Below are 22,807 nucleotides of genomic sequence, written 5' to 3'. Positions count from 1 at the left end.
GTCTTTTCTGTCCAAGTCATTTGTAACTGTTACGAATTGTGTCTGTGACCCCACTGATTAAAAAGAGATTTGTCTTTTGCACCGTTGTCTGGGTCCTCACTATTTAGGTCAGCAGAGTTAGCACTTTTATGTTTTTATTAAAGCAAAAAGTCCGTCGGACGGCATAAAAACTCGGACCGCTTGTAAAGACTTTAAAAGTCAAAGAATAACAATGCTCTCAATCGGAGCCAGATGTGCTGAATTTATTACGAGGAGGGATCGTGATACGTTAAAGAGGAGTAAACTATTGTTCATCTAATCTGCGTAAATGCAGCAGAGGGGAATCTGCAGCACGAGCCAGAGAGACAGAACAGCCAGCGGTTGGATCGCTTCTCCTCAATTTGGCCCCGTTTCAACGCAGAGAAAGTGGATATTTTCAGATCTGTTGTGCTTGGAGACCGACTTTTGTTTTGACAACCAGACAGAGAGGTATTCACGAGAGTCGTCCAAGCTTTCACCTGAAGTGTGTTTTCTTTCTCTTCCTCAATTAGATGTATGTGCATGTCGACACACATGAATGTGTTTCTGCTCGGTCTTTGGATGGATAGAGAGGCGTCTGTGACATGGAGGAGGCTGGAAATGATGATGATTGTCTCCACCTGTTGTCTCTGCTACTGTTGCTGTCTCTTTCGATTTCATCCCTCTGAAAGTTTCGGGTTTTTTTCTTCCGTCTTTTCTCTGATTTCTTAGCTCTTAAATCAGAAGGAGACGATTATTACATCAACGGCGCGTGGACCATCGACTGGCCCAGGAAGTTTGACATCGCAGGGACGGCCTTCCACTACAAGAGACCGTCTGATGAGCCCGAGTCTTTAGAGGCACTGGGAGCTACCACTGAAAACCTCTTTGTCATGGTAATACAAAATAAACTGCTGATTGTGTCAAAACTACAGTCTTAAAGTTTGCTGTAGAGTTGCAAAGTTGGAGGTGCTTTCCTGTACTGTTTCACTTTTCCTGCTCATCAGAGAAACACAGAAGACTTTCGGATCACGTAAACCTGCCGTGAATGATTTTTTCTTGCAGTTTTGAGGCCTTCGAAAGGATCAGAAAAAAAACCCTGTCTCCGCTGTAGTGATCTCTTATTTATTGTTTTTCATGTAACACAAGACAAACGCAACAAAAGTACACTACAACCATGTCCTTGCCCCTCATATCGTTTGCTTTCTTTTCCACATCCTCTGGCATGACCCTGTTCAACAAGAATTACTTACTAAGCAACAATACAACAGTGTTGGAGTTGTAATTGGGTCCACCTAAACAATCTGTTCAATATGCACCATCCGGTCGTTCTGTTGTTGGTCTCCAGTGTCTGGCTCTTTTGTCTTCAGTCAGTCTCTTACTGCGTCTGTTTGGTTCTGAGCACGTCGACTTTTTAAGGCTTGTATTCAAAAACAGCCTCAGTAAGAACTAAAACAGCAAATTTAAAAGATGAAATGAACAATGCTAAGAAGCTCTGTATAACTGGGGGGGGGCACATATATTTTACATAACACAATGCTATTTGATCCATTATCTGTACAAATGAACCAGACGTTTCTGTTGTCTAAACTCTGCAGCTAAATGGACAAGCGGGTGGGATCTGCCGACTGACGTTTATATATTAGTTTATAAAGCACTTTCTAATTCTGCATTCTTCGTATGGGATTGAAATAAAATGGTCGTACACGTCGATCAAATGTTTCTGAACGTTTTCTCTCTGTGAGGGCGTTGACTACAAAACCCAAACAGCTAAACAATGAGCTGAAACTGAAAGCGACGATTGTCTTCTCTTCAACACAGCAAAGTAGCTTCTTTACATCTCCGGGCGAATGGCCACTTCTATAGCAACATCATTTTTTTGTATTTTGATTTCTCCTCACGGTGTCAAATCTATGAAAGCCCCGCAGAAGTGCATCGCTAAAATCTCACTTTGTAAATCTGTTTGTCAACGTCTCGGGAGTATTGTGCTTTCTATTTTGTGCAAATATTGTTGGTCCACATCTGGATGCTAACCTTATTTGACCCCTCAGCCAGTGGTTTTGGTTTTAAAGCTGGACGTGGATATTGAAAAGAATCATTTTTTCTGAGCGCTTCATTGGTTAAACATCTGTGTTGTTGCATGTTAAGAAGTGTGACTGTACTTTTAACTCTGCTTGTGTGTGTGTGTGTGTGTGTGTGTCGGTGCGTGTGTGTTTGTGTGTAAATATGAGGCAACTGAGCATTTTCTTGTCGTAATGCTTGGCGGTTTTCTGCCTCGACATGCATGCTGAAAATACCAGACCACACAGCACCACTGGAATAGATGCGCTACCGGCCGCTCGACCACTGGCCATTTCTTTGTGGCTTGCAAAACCCGACTCCCTCAGACTCCCTCAGACTCCCTCTGCATCCAGCAGGCTAATGTAAACCCACCAGAGACTCCCTGATCTGGACTTAAAACAGCATTTATTATTGTATTTTTAAACGACGGACACTGTCTCTTTCTTTTCTGTGCTCACCTGTGCTGCTCTCCTCTGCAGGTCCTCCTTCAGGAGCAGAATCTGGGAATCCGATACAAGTTCAACGTGCCAATCCAGCGAACAGGAAGCGGAGACAACGAGGTGGGCTTCTCCTGGCACCACATGCCCTGGTCTGAATGCTCGGCTACCTGCGCCGGAGGTGAGTCAGTCAGCTGCACAAGACTTCACTGCAGCATCCCTCCTCTTACAGGAGCTGTTTGATTTTACAATGTGAAACAACCTGTTGAAGAACCTGCGGGTCGTGCAGTTCACCATCAAAACCAAGAGTAAACTACAAAAGACATAATGCAACACTCTGAATATTAAAACAACAAAAATAGAACCAAATATGCTGTAAAACTTCACACACAGGCTCATCCCAGTTTAAAGCTCAGACATTCATATTGACAAATAAAAGCAGGTCTCCATAAGAGGCCGTTTGCATTTAGTGGTAAAGTAGTTTGCAGATCAAACATTTGGAGAAAATGCAACAAGACAAATAAAATAAAGTTGGACGAAAGACGTGTTGAATGTTGAAGAAGATGTTCAGCAGAACAACATCACACGCACTGATTTTATAAATCTGAGGAATTTCCTTATTATCAGTTTCTTTTTCGTACTGTCGACCTTCTGCTGAGCTCCTGTGGCCACTTTCCTCCTAAAAAAAAAAAAAGAGACTCCTTCGAGCATTCTGGTGCTGACTACCACAACATGCTGCGGGTGTTTAAATTCCTCTTTGAATATTTCTAACCGTCTCAAATATTTAATGCCTCATATAACGTGTGTGTGGTGTCATTCTGTAAATCTTCCCCAACCAGTAATTACACAACTGCTGAAGAGCCGTGTGTGTGGAAACCCAGTATCATAATTTGCAATTGGTTTCCAAAATCATTACTTTAAAGCTGGAGATTCAACCCTCTAATAAATTCAATATGTATATTTTCCATCGTTCAGCCAGAGTAATGAATACACTATCATTTCTGTGAATGAGCTGCTCTGCATAGCTTCTGGTTTACCAGCGCTGCACGCAGATATACGGCCACTCTGTCCTACAAAGTCAAACGTTTAAAATCTGAAACCGCAGTGCAATGTTGACCATGGCCTCAAGAATGACTAAACCAAACCTTTTAGCCCAAAAGCAATGGGTTTCATGTAACAATAAATAGTGTCTCTTCCCAGTTGTCAACTGCGGCCTGGACGCGTTTGTAATATTTAGTAAAAGCATGACTGAATAAGCATGTGGCTTTCTGCGAGGAAGCGTTTTCAAGACGTTTGAAGCACACATGTTCTCCTGTTTGCTAATCATGCCTTTGCATTATTGATTTATTATTGATCTGAATGATCTAATGAGGGGGTCTGCAGTATGTCTGCCCATGATGACTTTTAAACTGCAGCCCGATTTGAGCTGGATTCTTTGGACTGGACTGCTACAGTTCTTGGGGAGTGCATTTAATATAATGAAACACATGAACATAAAACAGTTAACCCTTTCTCTTCAGATTTTCTGGATCAAATAACTTTAATAAAAAAGAGTTGGGTTCAGTACAAAGAAGAGGCCTTCGTCCATCACCAATCGCTGACAGTCATGGACAACACATCGTTCAGTGCAGCTGTCTTCAAGAGTAATATTCAACTCATGGCTCTGTATTTAAGTCCATTCTTCTTCTTCTTCTTCTTCTTCTGTGGTGTAAAAACCCAGCGTACCACGATGTCTCAGCAACGTGGCAGCCCATGATACGTTTACCAGCATCTGACGTAGAAGCTGTGCAGCTGAACTCAAACTTGACGAAAGAATCGAACCTTCGCCTGCGACAGCGGCAAACACAACCCCGCCATGTTTAAATACCCAGACGGTTGGGGGGGGGGGGTTTCGACTGTATTTCTCCACATGCTGATGACAAAATAGATGAATTGCTGGATGTTGGTCTTTGTTTACTGTGTGCCGTTTTTTCTTCTTTGTTGAATTTATTAGCGGTGTCCACTGTGTCCACTGTGCTATGATGTCACACTGTTACGTAGTTGACACCTCGACATCTTGCTTACACACCGCCTACTAAATAGGGCACAGTGTGGCTGTGGAATTGCAAACAGGCTCAGGCTTTACTGAACCGAACCGTACCAAACTGTACTGATCTGTACCGGACCGCTTGTTGCAAACGAGGCTTATCTGTGACCCGAGTGTCAATAACAGACTTTTGTATTAACCTCAGAATGTAAAGGTCTTGCCCTGCTTTTATTCAGTGAGCTGTTATATCATTATGCACCCATTAGTTATAGCTAGCTCAGCTAATCATGAGGTGTACTTTAATAAATCACAGCAGTAATAAAACCCATGAAAAACACATTTTGACTCTTTTACCCCATGCTTCGTTTTCCAACTCAAAACTGTAATTCACTCTAAATACAGATGGGTAGATTTTTTCTACTTTACACACACACACACACACACACACACACACACACACACACACACACAACTTCCATATCTCATTACATCTGCCAGACAAGTCTGCTGCAGGATCCGTCCCACGAGACCCCAAACAGACCCTTTCTGAGTTGGTATGGCACACACACGCACGCACACACACACACACACACACACACACACACATGCACACACACACACACAGTGGGAGGTGTGACACTGATACGGTAGCCCTCGTTTTCTCCATTAGAAGCCAAAGTAAAGAGCTCTCTGCTCTGTAAAAGTGATTTGCCAAGATATCCTGCAAAGAATCAGGAATTTACATGTCTGGATTTACTACAGACTGAAAGTGATCCCATCCCTGCTCAAACACAGCGCTCGACACGACGGCCAGCTTCCATGTTTCCTGAGCGAGGGTTTTCTGTTCAGCTGGTGCAGCGGGCCTTATTGATCAGTGTCTTCCTCTGCAGGCTCTCAGAAGCAGGAGGTGGTGTGTAAAAGGCTGGACGACAACTCGGTGGTCCAGAACAACTACTGTGACCCAGACAGCAAACCTCCGGAGAACCAGAGGGACTGCAACACTGAGCCCTGTCCTCCAGAGTAAGTGACACCCACTTCTCACTTTTTGATGAATAAATCATTTGAGGAAAATTATGCCAGTCGCAAGTTCCAAGGAACCAACTTCTCCAGTAATGATTGTTTTTTTTCTTCCAACTTCTTTATTTCCTGTTTTGTACATTATCACGCCGTCTTCTTCTTCTTTCATCTTTTTGCGTCTTTGACCAGTTCCCTTCTGTTCATGTTAGTTCTTTATTTTATGTCTAATTAAGTGTCACTGTTAGGAGTCATGAGGTTGTGATGTGGTGGGTCAAATAAGCAGGATAATGTCATTAAAGCGATGTGTTAAAAAAAAAAATCTAATCATTCATATGTAGGGAAAATGAATTGATAACTGGGTCACACAAGTTAAAACCACGATGTATATATATTTCTTCCCGCCCCGCCTTTTAGCTTAAAAACAGAGAGAGCCTTAAAACACACAAATAGTAATACAAAGCCTTTATTGTCACCATGACAACACACTCAGGAGTGATTCTCCTGATAGGGGTCTGTCATCCTCTTTAATCTGCATTAACTGACATAATTGCAAATTTGGCACGATTGCAACAAGCTGTAATCACAATACTGGTATTCTCCCCATACCACCAGATGATAGAAGAAATGTTAGCAAACCTTTACTTCACATTCAGCTGGTGTTGTGATTGATTGAAATGGATCTCCACCAACACCTGGGAGAAATTTTTGACTACTTTGCTGCTAAATGCTGTGTTCACTTTCTACCACTAAACCGTGTAACCTATTTGTTGGCGCATTTTTGCCGAAGAACAACTCGTGAAAAACGGTTGATGTTTAGTTTGAAAGTAATCATCTGTGAAAGTAAAGCAGCTACCTTGAAGGTGCTAAAATGCTCCGCAGATCTGAAGAGAACTTTCAAAGACGATTATTTTATCGGTTTGTCTCTTTGAGCACAGCCGCTCACATTACTCACACGCACATTTCAACCACTGTTGATGTGAAGATATTAAGTATAGCAGCTTTGAGTTTCCAACAACAACTCTCCATAAAAGGAGACTGACTCACAACATTAATTCACCTTCAATGAGCCTTAGTTTGTGAGATGTGTTTGGAGGAACATAATAAAATAAAATGGCAGTGATTTATAACTTCATGTGTTAACCATTTTCAGAGTTTGCCTCGTGCCAAAAATTAGAGCCTTGAAAATGACCACCTGTGTTTGATTGTTTTGGCCTCCTTCGCCAGTCCTCGAGCAGAAACACACACGTATACAGGTGGAACATGAACTTGTGTTTGGTGGCCAAATGTCTGCAGCTTAAAGCACAGCCAGACTCACTTCAAACACGTCTGGAAAAAAAGAGGGATTAAATGCATCAGGTTAATTAGTTTCAGACTATCCAACAATTATTTGTGTATTAGAGTGAGTGTTGGTTTCAGACGAGAAAAAGGCCAAAATCTACTGTATAAGTGGTAATTTGCTTTCATACATTTAGACTGCAGTCTCTGGTTATTTATTTCCCCATGTGTACTCAGCGGACTCAGACTTGCGGTATCTCATTTGTTTTGATTAGTGCTTGAAGGCTATTGCAAAGCATGTGTGTGTGTATTAGATTACATTACACACAAGATAAGTGTGTGTTAAAAAGGACTAACACCCCCTGTGTAGCCCCGGCAAAGGCCCGACTAAAAGGAGAGCATGTAAACACGATTGTTTTAGAATAGGCTGGGGTTTATGGGCTCGAGTAATGAAAGCTAACACAGATGTTTGAACACGTCGTTAATTCTGTATACATTCCTTCACATGATGTAATATCTCACAGGCTGGATGTGTTTAAAGGGCTGTTGTCTGGGCACTTTTATGATATTAATTCTAAAGTCTGCAGACAGAGTGTTTGGATAAAACCGGGTCTAAGTTTGGAGGGTAAAAGCTCAGAAAGCCTGGAATGGCATGGCACGGCTTTGGACAGATCAGAACAATACAGAGTTGAAATTTAAAATCAACACAATCCATCCAGGTTTTAATCTTTTTTACATTTTTGTCCCTGTTGGTAACTTTTGCGTTTTTTGTAAACCATTGAAAAATTAAGTAGCTCTTATGTAAAATTCTACTAATATAAGTCATAGTTTCAAATTGTGTAAAGAAACACTATTAGAGTAAGGATATGATTGATACCATTGTAGTGTATGTTTGTAAAGCAATGAGTAAGACCTGGTCTGCAACTAGCCTAGCTTACACTTGCTAGCACCACTAGCCTAGCCAAGTGACACCATGCAACCTCATCTTAAACCACATGTTGTTGTTGTTTTTTCAATTGTTTGTGTACATGTGAAACTAATGAGATTCAATGTGTCAGCAACACATATAACCAGGACAGAGCCTTATGCTAATACCCTCAGAGCATATGACAAGCTATGTTGGCTCAGTTAGATTAGCATAAATGGATTAGCATAAGGTGAAATGAGGTAAACTCCAGGTAAACATACCTGTAAGGTACCTCACAGAGCCAGGCTAGCGGTTTCCCCCAGCTTCCATTCTTTATGCTAAGCAAGCTAACTGTCTCATTGCTCATGCTTGCTCAACATATAGACAATGTTATCATTCTTCTCATCGAGCTCTTGGCAAGAAAGTGCTTAACCTTTTTTTAGTTTTTTTTTAAGAAATCTAAAAGTAGAAGTGATGACTCGAGAGCTGTCATGTCATGCACGAGTTCACTGTCAGCTGTGGCTTTTCTGTAGTAACTCTTTCTTTCTCTCCTCAGGTGGTTTATCGGCGACTGGTCAGAGTGTGGGAAGACATGTGACGGCGGGATAAGGACGAGGACTGTCCTGTGCATCAGAAAGATCGGCCCTGCTGAGGAGGAGACGCTGGAGGATACCCACTGTCTGACCCACAGACCCATCGAACAGGAGTCCTGCAACAACCAGTCCTGTCCGCCAAAGTGGGTCACTCTGGACTGGTCAGAGGTAAGACAACAGCTGAAGGTAACTGTAGCTCATTGTGTTGTCAAAACTCTCCACTTATGCCATCTCTTCCTCGCTCTTTAGTGCACGCCAAAGTGTGGACCCGGCTTCAAGCACCGCATCGCCTTGTGTAAAAGCAGTGACCTGACAAAGACCTTCCCTCCCGCACATTGCCCGAGCCACAACAAACCTCCGGTCCGAATCCGCTGTAGCTTAGGACGCTGTCCTCCTCCTCGATGGATTCCCGGTGAATGGGGACAGGTAAGATTTCTCCCGACATCACAGCCTGCTCCAAGCTAGAGCTCATAGACGTTTTCACGTGTGAACTCGTGAAAATATCTAGAGAATGTAATGAAGACTTCCCCTGACCTTTAATAAGGTTGTATACACTTCCCTCAGAGCGGGAGACTTTCTCTATTGAGTTGTCTGATTTGTGCTTTCAGGGGGACTTCAGGGAAGTAAAAATAATTTAAAAAAATAGCAAATGTAAAAGAGAAATCATGTGTTGCATTCATACAGTAGCTTGGAGAACAAATTGGGCCATCTCAGCTTATGTTGCACGTGACAACAACTTGCAACCTGAGATACGGAAAGCATGCGATTTTCTAAGTTATTATTTGGTGACCAATTGAAATGAATACTTTCAGGCGGCAGGGCTGCTTGGGTTTTCTTTGAATCTGAGTCATACTGTATACTCATAAATAGTGTTAATGGCTAAAATACTCTGATAGTTACATGTGCCGTTGCTGTACCAGGGAGATCAAATGTCTATCAAATGTGATCGGCCTGACCTCAACTGTCTTAAAGAACAATCTAAACAGTAAATTCAGCTGTTTTCTGAGTCTTTTTTTGTTTAGCTTTCCAAACCAAACAACCCCGACTTTGGTAATCCTTTAAAGGAGATCAGTAGATAGATTCCATGTGTTGGTATTCACACCTGGAAGAGATAGCGGAGCCCTGTGACGTGTGCTCGGAGGTTGTGTTTGTGTCCAAGCTCTCCAGCAGACCTGCAGTGTGTGATCAGTGGCAGCAATATCCTCCGTGCTGTTTGAAGTTTATCTACCATCAGAGCCGAGCTCGCTATCACTTCCAGGAACAGGAATTCAGAGGGAGACGAGCGGTAGCACTCTCAGGCTCACTCTGACGTGACTTAGAGCGCCGAGTAAAAGCTGTTGAACACTTTACAACTCAGCTGACTCATACTTGGGAGACGTCGCCAAAAAATGTGCGTCAGAGAGAGCAGAGTCCACAGAAAGTACGGTTTGTTAGTTCCTTGAATTTCTTAATATTTAAGCGCAAAAAGTGAAATCTTTAAACAGACTCTGATGTTTGGAGAAGGTTTTTAAAGGTGTTCTTCTCCGGTAGATGGAAGTGATGGCAAGTCATGGTCTTTTGGCTCTGTTTTTCAGGTCAGTGAGGTCAGAGGTCAAGAGCCAGGCAGTCTAGGTCACAGTGCTCCCTCTGCTTCTGCTCATACCGGCCACATGTGCGCTCGCACGGACATCAATAACACACCTTTACTATTCAATCAGAGGCAATCACAGTCGTAAACAAAGCTGACCTGCGTGATAACCTCGACAGGGGCCATCAAAGAGCTTCATCCTCATCGGGTTAATACCTCGCAGAGCAACGGCTGGAGCCTGCTCTTACACAGCACTTTCTCATGCAGTGTGTGTGTGTGTGTGTGTGTGTGTGTGTGTGCACACCACTTTCCCTATATCTCTGCTGTTATTACAAGCCTCGCTCTCGCAGCTCAGCTCCCTCTCCGAAGCATCAGAAAAGGGGTGAGATTGTTGCCGGCTACCGAGCACCCGCGCTCTCCCAGGCCAAAAGGTCACCAGTTCAAATCCCACTTAAGTCGCACCACTGACGTACGCCATCTGTCATGGCCGGCAGCGGGTCCTAATAAAGACTCTCTAATTGGGAAGGGATGACATGCGGGCTCACTGATCTGAGGCGGCCAGAGAGGATCATTGAAGGTGACAGAAAGCCTGCTCGTTCTCCCGTCAGCAGGGAGAGAGGCAGCTGGGCTGACACAGTCACATATACACAGACACACATGTAAAGTCATGTCCGACAGGTGTGCGTTAAGAGGAGAGTCAGATGATGAAATCTCCCTCATTTGCAGAGCATGTTTTGCCAAAGGTGTGTTGGCAGTGAGTACGATTGTTTTTGTAGTTGTTCTCTTGTTAAATCCTATTTAATGGCCACACGAAGATTCCGTTTTATTACAACTGGCGCATTCATAGAAGAAGAAATCAAGGTGTGTGTGTGTGTCTGGATTAGGACTACTAACTATTTCATGCGTCATGTGTTTTCCCCTTCAGTTCTGTTGTCAAGGTCACTTCCTGGAGTATTTATTTTTCATAACGTTTCTGCTTCATCTGTCAAAATGTCACGCCAGCAGTGACCATATGCTTTTAGTTGCTTTTTATTTAGCTGTAGCATAATGTTATTTTATTGTTTTTGAGATCACCTCGTCAATAAATCATATTTAAAAATGCAGCGCTGGGAAATATAGATCATTAGATACTCTTTAAGTTGACGGCGGGACATTGTTTCTGCAGATTAAAAAAGCAAACATAAAAAACAAACAATAAATTAAACATTATTTATTCTCTATTCTCCATTTTTCTTGTTGCTGCTGTCGTCTTTGTACATGATTATTTTGTGAAATTTTAAGTTGTGATTTGAAAAAAAAAAATCTATATCCATGCAAATTCACCAGGGTGAACTTATAAAGAGGAAGAAGAAATGGTAGAAAGAGGTGAAGTTGACGGTATGTTAAAACCAAGCTGGAACCTCCAGTGTGGAAAAGTGAAAACACCTGCAGTTCCTTGAGTGTCCACTTGGGGTGGAGTAGAAAAAACAAAGGAATCCCCATTACGTAACATATTCAAATGCCAGCTGAAATAAACATGTTCATTGCCTGGTTCAAATTTTCTGGTCAAGCTCTTTTCATTATTGGAAAAGAATGATTTGCATAATCATGGGGAGGGGGTGAGTTGAGTTCTTCAGAGAAATACGGACAGTTTTCTGTTTATTTTTGTTGTTGTCTTTTCATGGAGCAGTTAAAACCATGTGAGCAACAACATGAACTTGTTCCTCTCTGTACAAGAACACATTCACATACAGGCTGCCGGTCGACTGAGACAAAAGGAAGGTGACCCTGTGTGTGCGTCTGGGCCTCATGATTGGTTGATAGGATCAAGTTGTTGAGTGTACAGTAAATGCAGGGATTACTTAGAAAGAGTATCTGTCTGCATACTGCGACCCAGCTCTAAGGGTCACACAGGGAAACGTGGTCCTCATTTACCTCGTTGAAGTTTCAGCAAGTCTGTTTTTTGTTTGTTTTTGTTTCCTCCCAGTGTTCGGCCCAGTGCGGCCTCGGGCAGCAGATGAGGACCGTGCAGTGTCTGTCGTACACCGGGCAGCCGTCTAATGAGTGCGCAGAGTCCCTCCGACCAACCACCATGCAGCAATGTGAGAGTGAGTGTGACGCCACCCCCATCTCCAATGGCGACGGTAAGACATCCAACACACACCTGGGTCCTCTGTATTATCTTCCCTGCTGCAGAAGGTGGTGGAGTTTGGGAGCATTGCCTCCTGTGACGTTTTGTGGTCCGAGTCCACAGCTGATGGTGCTGTGGTGAGACTCCAGAGAGGCGTGCAAGGTGCCTGTGTGTTCTACTGCATACTTACTGGCTGTTGTTGCTCTTTCTGCTGCATGATAAGCTCTTTGATCCATCGAATAAAAATGTCAAGTTTATCTTTATCAACACATTTTATTGCAATCCCCTATCAAGATCATTTTATTGCCTGACCCTTTCCTGCCGTTGTATTTCTGGTTCAAACTGTGAATACAAACTGAGCTGTGAATTGTATTGTGCTGTATATTCACTGCTTACACACAAACTCAGTCCTAAAGTGTCTTTATCTCCGTCTTGACCGTTCTGCTATGACCTAAACACGCTCGGATGACACACTCCTCTACACTCTGCCAGCTCCATTAATCTTTCCAGTGAGGTTGGCTCCTGGTCAAGGCGAAACAGCTCAGCCCTCCATATACACTTACACTTGATGGATGGCTGTTCAGATGCATCGAGAAGGGCCTTTCGATTAGCCTGAATGGAAAACGTGAGCAGCGTTTACAGGCTGGCTAATGGGATTAGCTGTAGGCTAATTGTTCCTTTACGGACAGCAGTGAGGCAACGTCTCGTTTCATTTGGCTCTGAGGAGGCCGGGTCCAAAGCCTAATAAGGGAAGACACTCTGATCGTGATAAGACATTTAGAGGACTGCCTGTCCGGGGTCCAGAAAGTAGTTTGTGTGAGCGTGTAAGTGTGTGTGTGGCGGAGATGGCAGATAGCCCAGCAAGTGAACGTGGCCAGGATCCGTCTCAGTCCCAGCCTCTGGGTCCAAGTATAGCTGCAAAGTTGTGTTCTGTTGAGGGAGATGCTGGAGTGGTCATGGAGCAGCTGTAGGTTCAGTTGAGCTTACGATGATATGCTGTTTACATTTTTACCGATACTGTAATACAAATTGTGGACCCCAAACACAAGCGTTCTCACATGGCTATTTCCTTGTCTTTGAAGGCCCTCCTCAGGTCTGAAATGAGGGTCCTGTTTTACTCACTTCCCTATTTTAAGTTGAGTCCAAAACCCCTGAATACTGGTGCATGTACCTGGGAAGAACCCAACATTAAGGTTTTACAGAAAAATAGTTGGTATAATGACTTCATTTGTATAAAAAAAACAAAACCCAAACAAACCAGAAGATCAAGCTTGGGTCAGACTTTACTCACTGAAAAATGCAGAGCATAAAGAAGCCATATCCGAACTGTGTATTTATCTTTATTCGCCTCTTTCTGCAGAATGCAAAGATGTAAACAAAGTGGCCTACTGCCCGCTGGTGCTGAAGTTCAAGTTCTGCAGCCGTGCGTACTTCAGACAGATGTGCTGCAAGACCTGCCAGGGCCACTGACCACTGGAGCACAAGAGCGGGACACGGCCAGAGAGTAAGGCAACGAGAAAAACAAAGATGGAGTCAGGCTAATCTGGCACTGAAAGGGAGAGAAGGAGGAAGACTGAAAGGGAAAATCTCAAGACCAGAGGAAAAGAACTGTCAAAGAAACAAAAGGAGAGAAGTCAAGATTTCCCTGTTTGTCACATCTTCACCTCCTGCCCTCCATCACGGTGGGAGCCAAACCACTGCTCAGCCCGCAACGCTGACACAAACAGAGTTTTTAAAAAATATTTTTCACTTCTGTGAAGTGGAACTTGGAAGATGATATGTTGGTGATGTTATTTTTATTATAATAATAATTATTAATATCATTGTTAGTGTTCCTTTGTGCTGGACACATCGCTCACAGAGGATGTTTCCCCCGCAGACGGACGGACGGAGGGGAGGACTCCTCAGCAGAGGAGTTGGGAGTTGAACGTGTCGCACTCCTGTCTTTGGGATGACTGTGATGGTGCTATTGGCAGACTTTTGTCTTTGGTGCACTTTTCTTTTTTTTTTTTTCTGTGTAAATACTTTGCCAATGTTTCCGCTCAAATACAGCGACAGAGAAACCCCATCAGTGTACTGTATATTTATTGTACAATTCCAAGCAGAGCTGAGTCGTTGTCCTCTGATCATGATGTCATCAGATAGTAGCCTACTGTCATGGAAGGGAATGTAATGTGATTGAAATCATATTCAACGTCTCAGTGCTGGAGTTAAATATAACATACTGTAACATACATTAAACCCTTATGTAAGGATTTATATATTATATATGATGTTAATCCAGGACCAGAAAATACCAAGATTTTAAATCACTTGTTCTTTCCCCCACATGGGTGCCTTAGTTCCTCACTCATTAGTCCAAAGTTAGCATCAAGAGTGTGCCTGGGCCGCATGAAACACTGTCACCAACCTGGCCTTTACTAAAACATCCCGCCAAGGAACTTTCACTTCCACGTTTGAAGGAATCATTTTGAAGGAGCACATGCAATGCAGCAGCTTGTTCACTGGATCACTTAGCAGTCACCAGTTCTTGTTCTTTCACCGGAAAACGTTGATTAGCTTGACTTTTTTGAGTTTAAAATACGCATGTGGAAAGGTTTTGCCTTCTCTGAGAGAGTTTTATCAGAGGATTATTACAAATTTCAGGCCAGTTACAATGAGGCTTTGATGATTTTTACTGTTACTATAAAGCTCTAAACAGTGAATAGATAGCTTAGCTTAGCATAAAGACAGGAAACAGGAAGGGGGACAAATAGTCTGTCTTTGTTCAAAACTAAAAACATCCATTTTGGAACAGGCTTTTTTTCCGCCAGAGGATATGACTGGATAGACAAGGAAACGGGGATGAAAGGGTGGGCAATGACATGAAACTAGTGGGCGAGGGTTGGAAGTTGAACACGGGCTAGCCCCCTCTGAGATTTTAGCCTCTGTTCATCGGGAATGCAATGTTAAATTGGCATCCATATCTTTTTTTCATTTCATTTTTAAAGGATTCTTTAAACAAGAATACATGAAAAAAATCAATAATAAGATGAAAATTGAAAGGAAATGGCACGATGAAATGCAAATGGACGTCATTGCAGTTCAATAGGATATGCTAGAACTGACATTAAAACGCTAGAAAATAAGTTTGAGGAATGAATCAACGTAAGCAAAACATTTTCACGGAGAAGAAACTTAAAGTCAAACCGTTTCATTAAAGCAATACAAACAAAAGTTTGCCACCAGTTATGGCTTTTGGAGCACTGCCCTTAATGTTTTAACTAAACAAAACATTAAATCAGTGAGCCTGAGGATTACACGGTTGGTTCTAAAGACATGGATCTGTTGCTTGATTGCAGCTATCAGTTGTTTTTTAACCACGTTACCATTAGCCGTTACAATACTAACCATAGTGACGAGAGCGCTCTGATTTCACTTTCATGTAAACACCTTTAGAGTTGTTGCCAGGATCGAATTTTCCTCCCTTTTTTTTAAGCCTTATGCTAAGCTAGGCTAACCGAGTCCTAGTTGCTGTTCTAGTGGTATGTGATGTTAGTGCTCTCGTGTAATTCTCTGCAGAGAAAAAGGGAAGGTGTGCATTTCAAAATGCTGGCTGGGGTTTACTGTATCAGAATCATTATTGCTATGTTGTCTGACGAGAGTCGGAGGCCTCGGACATTTCTCCAGATTAAGTTATCGCCTTTTCCATTTAACCTTCACTCTCATTATCTTCGTCCCTCAGTTACAACACAAAAAAACCCACTCAATGGTGCTTTTTCCTTCATTGTGTTTACTTTTTTTTTTATTTCTATGGAGTACTGTGTTTACCTCCTTTTTTTCCTCCTGTTCTGCTCCGAAGGTTTAAGCCTTCCCAGGCTTCTGGTGCTATCAAGTGGGGGCTTCCATTCAACCCTCTCCAGTGTGCTTAAAAGTGAGACTGGATCCAAACAATATGAAATAATACCCATGTCAGTTTCTCTGTTGGTAAAAATGCTGGTCATGTTATTGTTTTGTGTGTATCTGTTTTTACCTCACACTGGGAAATTTCATTGTTAACCATGTATTGCTGTGGACATTCACCCGGTTGCTACCGATCCCTCTATCCAGGGGACGTGAGAGCCTATTTAAAGTCTACACCACACGTAGTATGGAGGTACAGTAGGTGAAATGTGAGAGACAATGTAGGAGTGTGCAAGAATCTCATGAAAGCCGTTAACAACTAATTTCTAATTTTGCTGCTGCTACTTTTTTGTAGCCACCTACAATATGACAAAGTCGAGCAAGTTTTTATGGTTACCAAGCTTTGAATGAGGCAGTCGGGAGAGGACAGTGGAGGCTGGGAAGCATATGACATCTTCAAACTGCTTGGACTTACTCATCTACTTGGGAAACAGAGCCTCCAGAAAAAAAAAAGGAAAAAAATCAATCAAACTGGTACTCATTGCTGTGAACTTGGATGTTTGAATGTCACATTGCTTTTACCTGTACCTAAAAGTGCAAGAGAATGAACAAGCATCATGTGATTATTTGTTTATATTTTATATTCAGTATTAATGTTTGTACACTGTTACTAAATTTTTTCAAATGTAAATTATATGCTAATTTATTGCGTTGTCTCACTTGTACATTTATTTCACTGCATGCAAACTGAAAATTAGCATAGTGAAAAAATGCAGTGATACAGCCCCTCACCAGCCCCCCTTTTTTAAAAAGTAGATACAATAAAAAGAGCAGCTTTTAAAGAGACTATGTGTTGGTGTGTTCATTTTTTTTCCTTTATTAATGTTTATTTTGGGGCTTTTTATGTTTCTCTTAAAGAGACAGGGCACTGGGTAGAGTTTGGAGTTGGAGTGAAGCGAGTGGCTCATGACATGCAGGAAAGGTGCCACAGGTCGGATTCAAACCGCAGCCTCGCACGGGACACACAAACCAATCACCAGTGGGTTCATTTTTTGTTGTTGTCGTAACTAAAGAGGTGTGTGATTCTAGGAACATGGTGGTGTGAATTTACACAGTGAGCTAGTTGATGAAGTGCTGATCCTACACCTAACCCTGAAAATGTGCTCTGTCTGGGTCGTTCCCACAGAGAAGTGTGGAAGGAAGGAAGAAATAACTATGCTAGTGGTAAATCGGCAATCTAGTTTCCTTAGCTTGTCTTATATTGGAATACAATGTTTGCAAATACAATTCAAAAGACTTAAACCAACAATCTGTCATCAACTTTAATTTTAGGCCTTTAGCCTATGTGATCCCGTATCCACAGGCTGCTCCGGCTTTTTTCCTGCTTTAGCACCTGGTTGATGCTGTAGCAGCTAGCTGCGTAATGACGAGGCTAATGCTTGTCAGTTATGATTTCTTTGTGTTTTCACTCTGTGCTTTATAATACCTGGCATTTTGGTCAACATCAGAGAAAAATAAAGATCTCCAAGCTAACAACATAGCTGAATACTAAGTTCTCCCTCCCATTTGTAAAGCGTCCTTTGGTCCTAAAACAACTTCACAAGTTTCCACAGCATAATTCAAAAGATTTGTACCATCAACTCCTTTTGAAGTAGAAAAAAAAACAGTGATACAGCTCTTCTCCAGGCCTTTCATTTTTGAAAAGGAAAAAAAGAAGACGCTTTTCAGGAAAGACTGTTTTTGGTTCATTATTTTCCACTCCTTGTCAAAACACATCAAAACATGTCTGCCCATCATTTGCAGTCATGTACACAGTGATCCATTTGAGAAGGAAAAAGCTTAGCATACACTGAGGATCAAATGAGAAGTGTTGGTGCCAGGGTTGATGCTCCGTTCTCACCGGTTTTAAGAGATATAGTCTTGTCCTTTCACTTAACTCTTCTAAAGCCCCCACAGCATGGGGAAAGCCAATGGCATCACACCAGGATACCCGTTACCACCACTAAGGAAATCCATTCATTTGCTGCCTGAGTTTAGGGTGATTGAATCGGAGGGGAACATTTGTAAAAAGCTTTTTTTTTTGTCTTCATCTACCCAACTCCCACGCGCCGGCTGCATCATCATCTGGGACTCAAACATAATAAATGTCAGCTATTCCAGGTTAACAGTGTCAAACCCCTATCTGAACTGTCCCAGGTTTGTTGCCATAGCTTTGGTATGGCACTCCCCTTCCTCTCATCCTGGCCTCAAGTGTCTGGATTCACTCTTTGGGAGCTGTGAGCTTTCCACTCTCCTTGGTAATTAATTCCAAATAAACAGTAACTATCCCACTTGGCTGGGAAACGCAGCAGTCTCCTTCTAATCCACAGTGTCCAATTACAGAGGGAGACAGATGGCCTGTTTGGTTTAATGTAACCAGTTTAGAATACCTGTATGTCTGGCCCAGCTTCTGTCTCCCGCATTGGCCCGTCTGCAGGGGTCTGTGATTACATTAGTCCTAACCTACAGTGCTCAGGACGACAGAGAGCAAAAAAGAGAAGTTGATAGACTTCAGGCCTTTATTCTGTAACATGCATGATGTTTGCACAAATTTTGAACACAAATCTACAAACAAGGTATTTTCTTGAGAAACAAATCAGTTCTTTGAATATGTAAACATTTAGGCATGAGCAAAATATCTTTGGATAATTAGCTGCATGCTGTCACACACACTGATTTGGTATTTTTATTCAGATAATCAAGTCACGTTTTGGTTTTTCAAGTGCATGTATGAAATGGCCTGGTAACGTTCAAAATTGAGGGCGTTGAAGTGCAAAAAAAGCAGTTTTCCAAAATGTCCACTTCAGGGCCATCTCCTCAGGGAATCACCATTTGGTCTCACACTTTTTACACCAGAACATGGCCATCCCCATCATTAGGCTTCAAACAATTTGCCTGGAACTACTGAGTGATGTCACTGAGATAACGTCCATGTGTTATACAGTCTAAGGTCACATAAGCGAAATGTGTGGGAGACCTGGCGGAGCTAAGCTATTAATTAACTCTGTGCAGAGTGAGACCAATACCAACTGATCAACACTGAAACAACTCATTGGGAGTTAAAAATCAACTCTGAATTGTTTAACCCTGAAATTTCCACTTTCTATATTTGCTGTGAATGCTAAGAGGTGATCACACAGTTACCTCTTAAAACATCTCCTACAAACTAAAATATGCTCATTTTACAAACAGGATATTCTTTACAAACAGGCTCGATATTCTTAGCACCCAAACCGAAGGGTCCCAAAAAGTCGGACGGTACGGATTGGTTATTTGGGAATCTTTCCCGGGATTAGTCTGTGGAAACGCCGCAAAATGCGACCGCAAGATTTTTTTCAGACACATCAGAGTTCCTCAGATGGTAATCATCTTCCTCCCCTCAGGATGAAACAACAAAGACCTGTGGCATTACTCGTGGTGAGTGTCCTGAACTCAAGACTTGAAGACAGTTTCTGTTTGTGTATGTGTTCTCCAACTGGAAGGTGTGAGGATTAGCAACGTGACGAACAACATAGCTTCCTAAGAGGTCATCATTCTTAATCAAAGTTGCTGTGTTACTGCGGTGTTGTCGATGAGTGCTTGAAGCATTTCCGACACTCTTCCATCTGAAACAGCGCAGCAGGACAAACAGCCTTCAGATGGTGTGAACGGAGACAGTGCATGCACAGACCTGGGGGGTCTGACAGGCAGGAATGCTGGCCTGGGATGGGAAGGTCACGGCTGCGGCACCTGTTATCTACTGGGCTTGGTTTGGGCTCTGTACTGTTAAGCCCTGTTGCTCTTTCCCACAGCTGAGGCCCAGATTGCACTGCCGCCGACAAGATCAAAGCCCTGAAGAGCAGCGGCTGTACAGGAGAGGGCAACAGTTACCCCATCACACATCCAAGGAGGATGCGTTTTTTCCTTAACACCTTCAAAGATGCGAAGAGAAATGCTTCAGCCGAGAACCATGGCCACCTTCAAAGTGTCTATAGCTCCAAACGTTTCTATCACCTGTGAACCAAACGTTTTTCTGTGCATTCAGATTCCACCACCAAATGTGTATTGAATTTGTTTAAAAGTTTCTTCTTTGTCCTTTAAAAAGTAACATGTCACATTGGGAAGTGGAACATTGGATTTAATTTGGATCCACAAAGTTTCTTCAGTAAGAAAGCCTTAATTCTCCTTCTTTAAGATTTCCGTTTCCTACGATACAACTTTCTGGATATGGACAACACTCAACATTCAGCTGTTCCTATTGCAAAGTCACACTTTTTTTTTTTTTTTTTTTTTTTAACCACCCAAAGGCACAGGTCATCTCATTTTGAGACAAACTGGATTATCAGCTGATCCTGCGACTTGCTGTGTATATATTTTAGTGCTTTTAATGAAGACATGCCTTAGATAAGTTATTTTATTGAACAATTACTGTCCCAGGCTTCAACTGCACCTTCATGGCAATATTTTAGGTTGTGTTGCACCTCTGCTGTACTGCTGCAAGAACCAAAAGGTTAAACATAGTTAACCTGAATATCTCCATGATGCACTCTTTAACCTTTACCATGTCTGAGATTCCACGAGTTCCTTCAAAATGCAAATTATGTTTGAGTGAACCGTGAGCCCTTGAGTCCAGAGGACATAATTATTATTTCTACTGCTGTCCAGTCAGGCAGGTATGTACCCTTGAGGCTCCAGGCTAAGAAGATAAAAGGAATAAAGAGCAGGGAAACAAGTGTTTGTGACCTCTGGTGTTGAAAAATGAAGCCAATATGGAAGTGTAAAATCCTGCAGTTCCTTGAGTGTCCACTTGAGGGAGGCTGCAGAAGCTTCTGAATTCACATATACATTCATGTTAAACTGCCCGTTCAAAATCAAAACTTATCTGTTTTGATTTTATGAAGGATGAGAATTATTTATAATAAGGAGAGTGGCTGACCTCGTATATAAGTACATGTTTTACTTATCCATAGCGAGGCCTGGAGATGCTAATCTGGAGAACCAGAAGAAATCCAGTTGGGCCAGGCAGTGTGGCAGGCCATACAACAAACAGCCCATACTAAACAAACATAAACAGTCAGCCTGCACAGCACTTTAATTTCCTGGAAGCTTCAGTGTTAACAGTAAATCTTTTTTTCTTAAACGACATCTCTCTCTTGTGACCAACAATTTCAGTGTAGTTGTTTGAAGCAGCTGAATGTTTGGAAGCACACAAGACAAATATCGGATCGTACTTTGCCCGACCCTTTTAACCTCTGTGCATTTTACACTTAAGATAAGGTGTAGGAGAGGCAACAGTCCTACCTTGAACTTGTAATGTAAGAAGGGTTAAGCAACTCTTTCTGAGAACATATGGTGATTACAGCTAAAAGGAAACAGATTGAAAATCCCTTCTCCTTGGGATGTCTGTCTTGTAAAAGACAATGCATACTTAAACATTTTCAATATGCGTCATTATCTTAATTTTCTTTCGTGTAGCTCTGGCTGAGCCAATCAAATATCTTAGAAAAGGACAACTCTTTCAGTTAACCTCCGCTTGTAATGGACTTAGATCACCAAAGAGCGCCATTGAGTGATGAATCTCACGTCGATTAACAAAATTGCTTGCAAGCAGATCATTTTGTCTTTATAGCCACTTTTCCATTGAAACAAGAGTGGCAAGAGATTTCTTAAAGGACAGCTAACACACACTGTAAAACAGAATGACTTATTCCTCCATTAAACACATTGTTACTTCAGAACATAATTAAAGTTACAAGCTACTAAAAGAATTGATCTTAAGAGGGTTCACATTACAGCTGACCGTCAAGATTGCTGTCAAACCTTCAGTGTGTCCGACCTCGACGTCCTCTGTATGTTCATGTATTACGCAAAGATTCACCTTTTCCTTGGCAGGAGTGAAGGACGTGTTGGCTATGAAACAGAGACAGAAGCAGCATTACAATGAAAGCGAACAGGGTAATGGCCGTGAGCCTTGTAGTGTTCTGTACTCTGACTAAAGCCCCATTATCATTTGTCCTCATTAGCTCGCTGTAATTTATTAGTTGTAGGCAGTTGGAGCAGAAGAGGCCAGATCACAACATAAATTATTCCTGATGGATTTCATAATGTTCCAGAGAGATAGAGGATGTCCTTAAGTAAGCTGCACAAAGAGTGAGCTGTTCAAGAGTACCATCCAACTAAATGATGACACTCACATACACACACAATGTTTTTCAGGCTCATCCACAACCAAGCAAAAGCTCTTGGCTTTACTCCATTGGCCTAAGTGATTGGCTATTGATTCTTTTTTACACTTAATCCATTTACCTGCTGGCTTTCCTGCTGACAGAGGACAGTATAAGAACAATGTTGCATCTCTTAAAGGTGACCCAGCTACCCGCTGAACCAGAACGTAAGGAACCTGTACAATGAATGCCTCAGTATGCTAGACACTTGATAACTATGACTTTCCAACCATTGCACATCCATTTGCAACCCTATCTAACGTAAACCCTCACAAGTATGATTTTATTCTAGGGCTTTTAGTTTTTCAGGTGTTTGACTATAAATCCAAATAATAGACAACTAACTAGCGATAGAGCCATGAGAAACAAAGGAGGTCTTGACCAAGTTTCTTGGCATCCAATATCATTGTTGTTAAGAGATGCACCTACAGTTGAAAAATGGATGCAATACATCCCAGAGGAAAATCTCAATGGCTTGTAGATCAGATCCTGATCCTTTCTCTGGCATTCATTTAGGATAGACATTTTTTAATTCAATATCTTAAGGTTACAGACATTTTCATTGCTTAGTCAGAGGACTAAAGTGAGAAGGGAATAACCATTTAATCAATTGAGCCATTGGTCAAAAAGACATTCATCCACTCAACAAAACATATCTTTCTGAAACGCAATGTCATGCTCATGGTGGCACAG

The 22,807-nt window shown here is 42.1% G+C and overlaps 1 protein-coding gene across 1 annotated transcript in view; it reads left to right on the top strand.

Moving 5' to 3' along the window:
- adamts6 (ADAM metallopeptidase with thrombospondin type 1 motif, 6) overlaps positions 1-16,718 on the top strand; it is a 57,956-nt gene extending 41,238 nt beyond the window's left edge. The window contains exons 19-25 of the mRNA XM_079363824.1: positions 730-893; positions 2,538-2,676; positions 5,412-5,541; positions 8,277-8,481; positions 8,563-8,739; positions 11,847-12,003; positions 13,351-16,718. Coding sequence (XP_079219950.1) covers positions 730-893; positions 2,538-2,676; positions 5,412-5,541; positions 8,277-8,481; positions 8,563-8,739; positions 11,847-12,003; positions 13,351-13,460 — 1,082 coding nt within the window. The 3' untranslated portion in view covers positions 13,461-16,718. The remainder of the gene's footprint in view (positions 1-729; positions 894-2,537; positions 2,677-5,411; positions 5,542-8,276; positions 8,482-8,562; positions 8,740-11,846; positions 12,004-13,350) is intronic.
- Positions 16,719-22,807: the final 6,089 nt, after the last annotated feature.

The sequence above is a fragment of the Symphodus melops genome, assembly GCF_947650265.1.
Source record: "Symphodus melops genome assembly, chromosome: 16".
Taxonomy (NCBI): Eukaryota; Metazoa; Chordata; class Actinopteri; order Labriformes; family Labridae; genus Symphodus; species Symphodus melops.
The sequence above is the reverse complement of the archived record's forward strand: the minus strand, read 5'-3'. Positions and strand labels throughout refer to the sequence as shown.